At 39.1% G+C, this 12,371-nt stretch overlaps 1 protein-coding gene across 2 annotated transcripts in view; it reads left to right on the top strand.

Moving 5' to 3' along the window:
- The window catches only part of IFTAP (intraflagellar transport associated protein), a 68,916-nt gene that overhangs the window by 36,036 nt on the left and 20,509 nt on the right, over positions 1-12,371 (top strand). For both annotated transcript variants that reach the window (XM_028111309.2, XM_028111308.2), the window contains 3 exons: positions 8,890-9,047; positions 10,657-10,728; positions 12,104-12,170. In XM_028111309.2, coding sequence (XP_027967110.1) covers positions 8,890-9,047; positions 10,657-10,728; positions 12,104-12,170 — 297 coding nt within the window. The remainder of the gene's footprint in view (positions 1-8,889; positions 9,048-10,656; positions 10,729-12,103; positions 12,171-12,371) is intronic.

Here is a 12,371-nt window from a genome sequence, read left to right as displayed (position 1 = left end):
TTCCCCGGCTGGAAATAGGCAATTGTCAGAGTGGTTCTTAGACACAGAGATGGAAGCCATGTGCCGAGGATGGCAGAACATCCTGCCAGCCTGGATCCCTGGACCATCTCATGGAACAGAGCCTGCCCACTTGCCCTAAACTGTTACATGAGAGAGAAATAAAATTCTTGTTTGAGCTGCTCTATTTTGGTGCCTCCTTGATATAATAGCTTAAATCATGCCTTCACTAACGACAGAAGGGAACAGAGGTACACACTTTCCTCTCTTTTTTTATCCTCTTGCCTGGAGCAAGAATATGTTGTGCACCATCGTGGACCATGTTGGAGAAGGGTGGTGCCCTAGGGATGGCAGAGCAGAAAGGAAGAAGGAGCCTGGGATCTACAATGATTCCGTGAAGCAGAATTACCATATTATTATGGATTATCTGCATCTCTATTAGTGCATGAGAGAGAAATAAACTTCCATCCCATTTAAGCCATGCTTACTTAAGGTGTCTGTTTCATACAGCTGAAGCTATATCCTTAAAGTTAACTAATTAATAAAACTGTAATCCTATGTCTTAGAGATAAACCATGGGTGTATACCTCCTTGCTGTATTGTTCTGTTTTATTAGTTTGTGTATAGATACAATTATTAGCGACGAACATAGGACTTAGAGACAGCCAGGATTTGAATCTGAGCTCTGCTGCTTCCTAACGAGGTGGTCTGGGAAAGTTTTTAAAATCTCTGAGTTTCAGTATTATCATTTGTAAAATGGATATAATAACCTCTATCTCACAGATGTGTTATTAGGATTAAATACTTATATATACAAAAACTACAAATACATATTTATGTTTATTTATATTAATAGACCTAAATTAATAGTAAGGGCTCAACCTAATATTTTCATTCATGTATATATTCAGCAAATTTATTATAATTATTTTATAAAAGTGATATCATACTATAATACTTTTTGTAACTTGCTTTTTCACATAATGTATTATGAACTTCCCAGTTAATAAATATGATTATTTAACAAAATTCTTAAAGACTGCATGGTATTCAGTTGTGTGGATTTGCTATAATTTCACCATTCTCTTTTTTGTTGGGCATTTAATTATTTCCAATTTTTGGCTATTATAAATGATGTTACATTGCACATCCTCATTCATTCAATAAATGTTTATTGAACACCTACTGTATGCCAAGTACTGCTCACATAAGTGAATGAAAGAGACAAAGGTCATTACTTTCAGGGAATTTGCATCCTAGAAGGGGGAGAGAGCAGCAAACAGTAAACATAATATATAATATAATATATAAGAAAAATATTTGTGTTAGAAGATTGTAACTGCTCTGTTAAAGAAAAAAAATACACAGAGCAGGATATGGGGATCATGAGTGCTGGTGGGGGATATAGGGTTGCATTTTTATGTAGAGTGATGTGGTTAGGCCTCCTTGGGAAGGTAAAATGTGAATGAAGATGGGAAGGAGCTGATGGAGGAAAGCCTGTGGATTCTTAAAGGAAAGGTATTTGAGGCCAAGGGAATAACCAGTGTGGAGGCCTGGTGACGGCAGCTGGGTCCTGTGGAGGAGCAGTGAGGAGGTCAGTGTGGCTGAAGTGGCAGGAGCGAGGGTGAGAGGGGGAGCTGAGGTAAGAGGTACGGAGGTGGTGAGGCAGACGAGGCGTGGCTCTGGATAGCCTCCTAGGTCCTCGTAATGCCTTTGGCCTTATTTATTTATTCTTTCAGTAGCTACATCTTTGTACCCTTCTTATTTATGGCCTTTGGGTACATTTTTACACATGGAAATTCAAAGATATGCAAAAATTTAAGGCCTCGATTCAGTAAAAGTTTCCAAGGGAATAGATAGACATTTTTGACTTTGTAGTGAAATCTTTGCCCACATACCTAATTATTTCTTTTGGATAAATTCTTAGACATGGAAATGCTAGCTGAAAGATATGCAAAATGTTGTGCCTTTGAGTGAGTAAAAGTTTTAAGAGAATGAATTATATGTTTCTCACAGGCAGAGGCCATGTCTTATAACTTTCTTAACTCCTCCTCGAGTCTTCCAGCTCAGCATGCGGTGAACTCACTGGTTGAAGGGTTGAGCATCACTGTACGTTCACTCTTAAATGTTACATGCCCTTTGGAGTGGAGAATGAATATTTTCCCTTTCAGGAACTGTGAGTAATTTCCTGACAGAGAGGTCCCTGCTTTCTTTAGGCTTACATTTTAGTGGGAAGAGGTAGGCAATGAACAACAAGAGAAGTAGTTTTAGTGATTTCAGATAAATTTGAAGAAAACAGGACCACGTAATAGAGTGTCCTCATGCCAAGGCTGTGACCATGTGAGGAGATAAGATGATCAGAGAGTTTTAGCCTCAGTAAGTATGTGCATTCTTCCCATTGTCTGGGTGTGGAGGGAAGCTAGAACTCTGTTCTTGTCTTTTGCTTTGGTTTCATCCTGTTGTGGCACTGCACGGAATTGGGTTAGCAATGGTGGTCCTTGGATCAAACTCAACATCAGAATCAAGGGGGTACAAGATGTGGAAATCACCCAAATGTCCATTCACTGGTGAATGGAAAAACAAAATGGGAGCTATCCAGACAATGGCTAAAAAGGAGCGAAGTAATGAAGCTCAAAGATGTTGTGGTAAGTGAAGAAGTCAGGCACAAAGCTCACATATTGTATGATTACATTTATATGGAATGTCTAGAAAAGGCAGATCTATAGCCATAAAAAATAGATTGGTGGTGTGGTTAGCCTGCACTCAGACGTAGGAACAGGGAATGACTACAAATGAGCACCAGAGACCTTTTTGGGGTGATGGAAAGGACCTAAAAATTTAATTGTGGTGATGGTTGCACAACTCTGTGTTGACTAAAAATCATTGAATTGTGCATTTAAAGTTAAGTGAATTTTGTAAATTATACCTCAGTAATGGAGAAGTAGAGCTACTATTCATGGATACATAGATTTTTATCGTATGTTCTTCACTGGATGAGTATACAGTACAGCCTTGTGACTCTGGATTTGGCTCAAGAACGAGGAGAGTCCTGTTTGTCTCTCTTAATATTTCCTACTAAGAAAATAAATTGTATGTGCATAGACTTGAAAGTTTTAAGTAGGTAAGGACTGTGATACAAAAAGAAAGGAACTTCTTGGATGCAACAAGATCTACCTTGTGTAGACAGTGTCAGCAGCAGGTGTCACCCTTTTAAGAGTTCTGGGAGCTAAGGAAAGCTGTGCTCAAATGTGCTCTATCTGCTGCTACTGTGGGCCACCTCCCTTCTGTGGCCTTGGCTAAATCTGTTGGGAAGGTGAGCTTATCTTACGGGGTGACATGTGTAGCCTTTGCACCAAAGTGTAATCCATTTCACAGGTTGCAAGCGTGCTGTATTATCTACTTCCATCTTCACAGAGATTGTTAAAAAAAAAAGAAAAGAGAAGTTAACAGGGCATGCCAAATTAAATTAAAAGAATAGTACAGATTGCAGTGGGAAGATAAGGTGAATATTCTGAGTTATCTAGAGGGAGGAAATATAACCACTTGGACATAGTGTCTTCATTTCTGTTTTGGAGACAAAAAAAGAACTCCCTTTGTGAGCTCTTTTCTCCTTCCTTAAATCCTTTGCTGAGGGTTCCTTTAGTTCCTACCTGGATTACTACCTCTACTTTCTACAGCTAGCTCCAGTGTCTGGTCTACTCTGCTCCATTCTACCCATTTCCTCTCCTTAGAGCGCACCTCTAGTTGTGACTCCCAAGGGCCTAGGTAAACTATAGAGTTTTTGTCAGGCCCTCCAAATATCAGCCCTTCCACGTGTCACTGAACGTACGCTCCCATCTTCCTGGAATACTCCTGTGACTCTTCCTCAGGGGCTTTGCTCATGCCGTTTTCCTTCTGTGGGATAACCTCAACAGTGCTCACCTTTTGAAATTGTCACTGCCTTCCAAAGCCCAGCTCAGATGCTCCATGCCTATGTGAAGCCTTTTATGATTCTCCCAAACCTATTGTGATTTTGCCGTTCTCTTACTTTGGACTCCCTTCCATTGTCTGCCATAGTTGTGTTCTCTTTTGGTGGTTGGCATACCGGGCTTAACTTCTTAGTTTGTCAACTCTGTAAGGGCAGGGACTGGGTCTTGCCCATCTTTGTTGCCTTGCATATCGTTGATGCCTGGAATATAACTTTTCAGATTGAATGGATTGCATAGCTCAACTGCCACTTGGATTTTCTTCCCGTAAATCAACTTTCAGCTACTTTACTCTCTCTTCATATTTTTTTCTCTGTGAGTACCTAAAACTGGATGTTTCAAAAATTTCAACTTATTGCTGTTGTGTCCCTCATCTTGGGCTTTGACACACGTTTTTTCTGGGCCAGGGTTGTACATTTGTGTCTTGGCAGCTTGAGAGCTATGACTGTGAATAATGAGTCAATTATCATCCAGCCTCGGGGAAAGCACAATTATTCCTGACTGGCCAGGCTGAGGTAATCCTCTCCTCCCTGTGCCCTTTCAAATGAAGAACATAAAACAGTTGGAATTCAGAGCACTGCAAAGGGAATTTAGACAAAACATTTGTCTGCTGAATTTAGCTTCTTTGGATTTATTCTGATGTATGATTGATTGGTTTTTAAATTGCTTATTTAATCCTAATGACTGTCGCTCCAGGGGAGGCCAGATACCAAGGAGCATGTGATCAAGAAGCAGTGGAGTGAAGTAGTTTTAGCTGGACAAATCAAGAACAAATATTATTGTCCAGAGAAACATTGCTCTAGGCTAGGAATATAATGTGAAAATCACCCCCTGACTTTCAAACTACCCAGCCTTGTTACAAGCATGATTGCTTATCCCCTATTCTCTTTGCAGAAGGCTTTTTGCAACTACCCAGGGTTGTACAGAATTTCCCCCCGTGAATTTTTCTTTCCTTCTAGCAACAAGTCAGTATCTCTTCTCGACTGAGAACATGCTCTTGATTTATATTGCCATTGACCATGGTGCAGAAGTACAGACACTTGAGGTTGTTGTCAAGATTTGGTCATGAATTCTGATGTTGGTTGTGTTGATCTGTGAAAACTCTCCTGCCAGTGTGGTGATACTTCTCAGCACAAGGGGTGTAGTCTACTCTGGCTTTTATATGGACGATTTGAATTTGTAAAACATTTTTTTCAAAATGGAGTTCTCTGAAAGCGATCACTTTCATCCGGATGATGTACAATCAGAATGTGATTAATGTTTAATTTATTGAGGCATCTGTGGTTTCCACCTTTTCAAGGAGTGAAATATTTTTGTTTGACCTGAAATTAGACATGGTAGGTCTAGTGAGTGGCTTTGTAAGGGAGATCTGTTGGAAGCTTGTCTATTTGGTATCAAAAGAAAATTGAAATTCCATTGCTTCAGAATAATGCAACCTTTAGGAGAAAAACAACAACAACAACAACAGTAAAAAGCCTTTGTTTCATCTGTATTGAAGTTTTGACTCAGAAATGTCCAAAGAAACTCTCTTTCGGGTCTCAGTAATCTACTTGTGCTCTGAAATATTGCTGCTAGATTTCTAAAGTGTGTTATGTCTGACACGTATTTCAAAGCAAGAAACGTTAGGGATGAGATGAAAGGGGGAAAAGGACTCGATGGAACACAGAAACAGAAGGAGATGAGACAGACACTTGGGTGGCCCGTTTGGCTTGCCACTAGGATAACTCTGGGAGGCTTTAGGTTACTTTGGATTCTGGGCTGTGCCAACATCTGCCATTTTGACATTATCATATTGAAAAAAGAACTTTTTTCCTATCTTATTCTGCCAAGAGATTTACTTTTTGCTGCTTTTTCAAAAAATGATAAAAGCCTTTATGAGAAGCACTTCTGGGTCTTTGGAGTGATAGAGTATATATTCTTGTGAAACTACTTTCAAGGTTCAGGAAGAAGGCCTAAACAGTAGGTTCCATCAGAGAGAGAACAAGTTCTTTTCTGAATCTTCTGGTATTCATTTCATAAATGAAAGGAAGTTTTAAAAGGATGAACAAGATATTTTGTTCAATTTGAGACCCCAACAATAGCTCAACATCAGATCAGAACCTGGGACTTTGTTATATATTGCTTTTTAGTTTGAAGGAGTTTCATCTGGTTACCTGTCAGATCACCTGGCGTGTGATTCGAAATGGCAGAGGCATACATTGAGTGATTATGAGAATAAATAGAACTTGTCCTTACAGAGCATCAGTTCTTCCCAAACATCACTGTGCTTTTGAGGTTTTTAAGTCAATAGACTATTACAATAGTGTGCCGGGACATAGTATTTTCTCAGTCAATACTAGATTTACATTGTGCTAGTCTTAAAGGATAAGCAGGGAGAAGGGAAACTGTTCCCTATACCTATTAGAACAGTGCACTGAAGAATGACAGGTAGTCACAGGAAGTTTTCTTGCCTCTAACTTTGACAGAGTTTGAGGAACTGTTTCATTCCTCACATAACTTCTGTTTCCAAGCATTTCTATGTGTATCTCACTCTACCCTGCTACCATTGCTTATTTTTGCCCTAGGACTGATTTAGGACCCTTCTGGGGGCGGTGAAAGGGGAGGAAGTCCAGGAGGAGACGTCCTAAGACCATCTTTACCTCACTTACCTGATCTTTCATAGTGCTGGTTGGTTACTCCAGCAGTATTCTTGGCAACCCTCCCACTACCTGACTCATTCTCCCCCCTCCCCGCCTCCCTGCCCACCATGCCAGCTACCAAGGCTAATGCTTTAAATTAAAGTTTCTTCTCTCCCCGTGGAAGCTAGTTAGGAGCCACAGATGCTGGTGTAGAAGTCAGCAGGAAGAGCTGGCCTGAACTTGTGTTATTTATTAATACAACCCTTTTAAAGAGAAAGTGATACAGTACTTGCATTTTCCCGCTCTGGCTTCTTGGGTATTAATAACATGTTATAGACTAGGTTACCTTATCTCTCTGCTCCAACAGTAATCCTGTGTTAATGTCCTATAGATACCCCTACAAGTCTTAACTCTGCCAATGATAGGGTAGAAGGAAGCAAAGAAAGGACTCTGGAGTTGCAGCAGACTGTGAAAAAGAATCTCATTGACTCTGATGCAACTAATAGCTCAAGAGAAACAAAGCATGGCCACCACTGGGCTGGGTTAGGCTGTCTCGTAACCCCTTTAGTTAGATACCTGCCTACAAAGCTCACAGGTCAGACAGTCCTTGTGACTCTGGAGCCTTTTCATGGCGGAGCACCATAAGGGGATGGAACAGGGTTCTCCAATCTGCCTGATTTCTGCCCTTGGCCTCTTTTGAATCTCTTTGTCACTCTTCTGTTGATCACTACATAGATTCCTGCATTTGCTATTGTCATTTGCAGCAAGTCACTTCTGGTTTTGGAATGTACTGTGCACCCTTGGTTCTTCTTGTGCTATTGTAAACTTTTCTTCTTTGTCTCTTTTCTGGGATTTTTTTTTTCTTTTTTCTGCTTCATTCTTCTGTTCTCTAAGGACGTGTTGCCTTCATTTGCTATATTACTCTAAGTGGCATAGCACTGTGGTTGGGAGTGTGGATTCTGAGTCAAAAGGCCTGGGTTCAAATCCCCACTGTGCTGTTTACCAGCTGTGTAACTTTGAACAAGTTACTCAATCTCTTTGTAGGCCTTGGTTTCCTCATCTGTAAAATGGGGATACTAATGGTACCTACCTCTAGGGTTGTTGTGGGCTTTAAATGAGATTTATGAGATGCTCATAAAAGAGTATCTGACACTCAATAAATGTTAACCCTAATTATTAATTCTAATATAGAAAGCAATTTTATGGCTTAAACGATTATCCCAGTGTAATTTTTACCAGATACTTACCTATTGCTGCGATATCTCTCCCGCATTTTAGCCTACACGTGCAGCTGCCTCTGGGACATTTCCCTCACAATTTCTACTGACACCTCAAATGAACATGATCAAAGCTTAATTCATTATCTCTCATCCAAATTTATCCCCCACATTTCTGTTAATGGCATCATGTTATCATTATCTTCTCAACCTCTTAATTTAGGATTAATCTTAGGCTTTCCTTATCCTAAGAAGATAATCATGAATGTGCATAGATTTAGTACAAAGGTATTGTTGATAGTTTTAAAGATTTTATTTTATTTTATTTATTTATTTTTTAAAGATTTTATTTATTCATTTTGACAGAGAGAGAGAGACAGCGAGAGAGAGGGAACACAAGCAGGTGGAGTGGGAGAGGGAGAAGCAGACTTCCCGCAGAGCAGCGAGCCCAACGTGGGGCTTGATCCCAGGAGCCCGGGATCATGACCCACGCCAAAGGCAGACGCCTAACGACTGAGCCACCCAGGCGCCCCTTGTTTATAGTTTTAAATTGTCAAGAATAGTCAAACATTGCTTTTTAGAAGTATATGGATTCACAGATAAAATATGAGAAAAATAGCCATTGAAAACAATTGTTACAGCTTTTCTGTTTTATAAGATTATGAGTGATTTTCTAATTTTAATTTTTTCTCTTACAAATTTTCCAAAATCACCCATATGTTGCTTCCATATAAGGAAAACCTCCCCTTAAATTTAGAAAAAAAAGAGATAGTTAATGTCTAAGAGTTTTGCAAATACTGTACTTTATTGACCTTTTAGCAATGGCTGAGAACAGAGCTGGGTATATAGTAAGCACTTAATAAGTATTTGTTGAAAAGTGAATGAAACAGTGTTATCTTTGTGTGCATTTTTAGAAATAATTTTATAAAATTCAGAGTGCTCAGTACCTCAATTCAGTTTGTAGATTTTGAAGAGCAGTTTTTGTTGTTGTTGTTGTTGTTGTTGTTATTTGGAAGAAAGACTCTCAGGAAATGCAAAATAAACTAGACTGGGTGTGGCATATGTTTTCTAATATGTAACTTATCATTTCAGAGGATAATGTGACCAAAAGAGGAGCATTTGAAACCGATTCTTCAGAAAACATATTTCCTTCAATAAAATTTGCTCGTGAAAATGAACCAAGTGATCATCATCATAGAAATAAAGCCATCTTTCTTTGTACTTCATCACAATGTTCAGAAGAGGAACAGGTAATACCATAGGACATTTATAGAAACAGGAAAAAAAGCATTCTTTATGAATTAAAAAGAGAAAGAAACTGTAAAAAATGTAAGAAACATTGGACAGTTATTGGATCAGTAACTCAGACTCTTAATTCTAGAAGGAGTGCCATTGGGAAACTTTATTAAGAATCATCATTACATTTCTTTCTCTCTGTCTTTTTTAAAGATTTATTTATTTGAGAGAGAGAGAGAGTGTGTGAGTGTGAGAGTTGGGGGAGGCAGACTTCCCACTGAGCGCAGAGCCCAATACAGAGCCCCGCCCCAGGACCCATGAGATCATGACCTGAGCCAAACCCAAGAGTCAGACGCTTAACTGATTGAGCCACCCAGGCACCCCAAAAATCATCATTACGTTTCATGATTTGAGCAGCCAATGTTTATGATGGTAACTTGGTTAGCCCCAAATTTTTAAGTTCCTTTAAGGAACTGCCATCTAAAAATTCTTGAAATTATTTACATATTTTAGCTTGTCCTCTTATTTGGGACAAAAGAATTCCTTTTTATAGTTCTGTGTGTAAAATGGGAGTTTCTTTTATCTGCTCTGGATTCATCTCTTAAAGTAAAATCTGTTATCTTGTTTTTTCCAAGATTTAGTCATTAAATATTGGATGCACTGTTCCTAATCTTTAAGACTTAATAGACAATATTCATATTCTCCATAGCTATGGTTTTTAACTCTCAAGGAACTGTAGGGGAAGCTGTTCTACTTTTTACAACATTTGAATTTCTACTTTCTAGCTCATCATGTCTTCCTTGTGTTATTGTGGACAAAACTGTATATTAGATTGTGGTTTCAAATGAGGGAACAAAATTCTCTGTGTTAGGAAAGTGTTTATATACGGCAGAGGCCTACAATTCTTTAAATCCAGAACTTGCTTCCAATGAGATGATTATGGGACCAGAACTTTTTTTTTTTTAAGATTTTATTTATTTATTTGACAGAGAGAGAGAGCATAAGCAGGGGGGAGCAGCAGAGGGAGAGGGAGAAGCAGCTTCTCTTCTGAGCAGGGAGCCTGATGTGGGGCTCGATCCCAGGACCCTGGGATTATGACCTGAGCCTAAGACAGACGCTTAACAACTCTGCCACCAGGCACCCCCAGAACATTTTTCCCCCCTTGAGGATTCACTTTCTACTGGCAATCACTAGCTATTGGAATTATATTTTCTACTGAGTCTTTAACCAGCATGTGGAGAGGCATGATCAATGATACTGTTTCCTAATAATTTAAAAATGTTGTATTAGCACTCTCGGGTTTGTCCTTGAGAGGTTCATTGGGTTGGGATGGGAGGTGGGGTAATGAGGTGGGGAGTGTTCCTATTTTACACATGAGAAAACTGAGGTTAAGTAATTTACTCTAGGTTATTCTGTGGTTGAGTCTAGAGGCACAAGTAGAAGTCAGACCTCCTGAGAACTATTCCCTGACCACTTCTATGGCTTAGTGGATCTGGTCCATCATGCATAGCTAATTAACAAAAACCGGAAGGGGAGTTTTATTGCCTGAAGGGCTACAAGATCAGCTCCTTTATTTTTGGTAGTTTCATTTTCTCATCAAGATGCCCCCACTGTTTTTTTCAGATAGTGATAGATGAAGGCCAAAAAGTTGGCAGTTCCTTTCAAGGTGATCTGAATCGGGCAGGAAAGGTGAAGGTAAGGCATGATTCAATTTCTTCCATAGCAAAAAATACGAAAAAGTAAAAACAAAGCAAAAAAATCCCAAAGGACCCATTTGCTGTCTCTCATACAAAATTGGAGAATTCAGCAGATTTGGTCCATATATATATACATATATATATATATATTTTTTTTTTTAAACTGGAGTTTAAATATCTTAAGGCTGGGTTCTAGATCTTTCTTCCTCAAAGCTTAGCAAATGAATGGGTGCTTCAGTAGAGAAACATGACTCTAGTCCCCCTGAACAATCACCATTAAGAGAAATGACAATATAACAGCTTTAGTACTGAAACCATCGTGGGAAGATAAATTTTTGCTGTCACTTGGATGCCAGGAAAGAACTGCAGTTATGTACTTACAAACAATGGAAGCTACCATTTTTAATTCACACATAAAAGCCATGGTCTGGGACGTAGAGCTAGGGGAAGAAAGACCCAGGCTATGTTTTGAATTCCACTTATGAGATCTAAATTTGTAATTTTATGTCATTTTGTCATGAACATGTTTTAGGTCATGAACGTAAAAGGCATTTCGACATTATGCCTTTACTCTACGAGGTCTCCTTTGTGCCAGTGGTGAAATCATTTTCTTATTTACACTCTTTGATATTCACCTGAGATGAATTAGTTCGTGTCTGAAATGTTACCATTTTGTTAATCTGAAATGTCTCATTGTCAGCTTGCTGTGGAAAGCAGTATTCCATGTGGAATAGTCTTTCATTGAAATGCTGCTATTGTGTCTGTAAAGGTCATTTGCTCTGCTTTTTACCTTTGAAGTAATTTTCGGTTTTATTTGCTCGAAAGAGAGAACACTTGATTTTTGGCCCTGCTCACCTCTCTTGTGATTTACCTGGGGCAGGATGATTTTGTTTCGAATGAACCTTTCTCTTTTGCTTTCTTTAGTTTCTTCTTTCTGGCTCTTTAGAGGGAAAGACCATTATGGTAATAGCCAGACCTACCACCATCATTTACTTGAGAAGCAAAAGCAATAAAACAAAAACAAATAACAGAGACACTGTTTTGGACTGTCACGGTGGTGGTATATATCCTGGGAGAGAATCTGGGAACAAAGTCCCTTTTCAAAAACTCCTCAGACTGTTCTTTCCCTTTCAGTATAGAGATCTTACTATGGCGCCTACAAAATCCAGGCCAACTTCCAAATTTACCGTTTCTTTCAGATGTCTCTGGGAAAGCACAGTGAACACAAAGACCTTTAGCTGGGACTCAAAAGTTAATTAGAAAAGTGGATTCAGTTGCTCACTTTGAATGCTGTGGAAGTGGATTCATTGATTCTTGATTGCAGTTTTTCATTAGGTCTAATATACATAACAATGATGTTAATCCTTTTCTAGGTAGACAATTTCCTAGATTTAGAAGATTTGGATGTGGATGAAGAGACTCAGCCCCAAAAGAGCAAGGGTATGCTTTCTATTTCCCCTCTATACTGCCTGATCTCTTCCCAGAAACTACAAATAAGACTTTAGACAGCTTTTTTTTTTTTTTTTTTTTGGCAAGCCCTACTTGCACCTTCCCTGACTTAGGGGAAAACTATAGTCCTGCAATTTCTTTTTCAGTAACAAAGATTTCAGCCGAAAGGTCAAAGCCTGTTGAAGGTTGTAA

The sequence above is a fragment of the Eumetopias jubatus genome, unplaced genomic scaffold (genome assembly GCF_037043125.1).
Source record: "Eumetopias jubatus isolate StellerSeaLion01/CBP00866 unplaced genomic scaffold, mEumJub1_p1.0 scaffold_13, whole genome shotgun sequence".
Classification (NCBI taxonomy): Eukaryota; Metazoa; Chordata; class Mammalia; order Carnivora; family Otariidae; genus Eumetopias; species Eumetopias jubatus.
The sequence above is the reverse complement of the archived record's forward strand: the minus strand, read 5'-3'. Positions and strand labels throughout refer to the sequence as shown.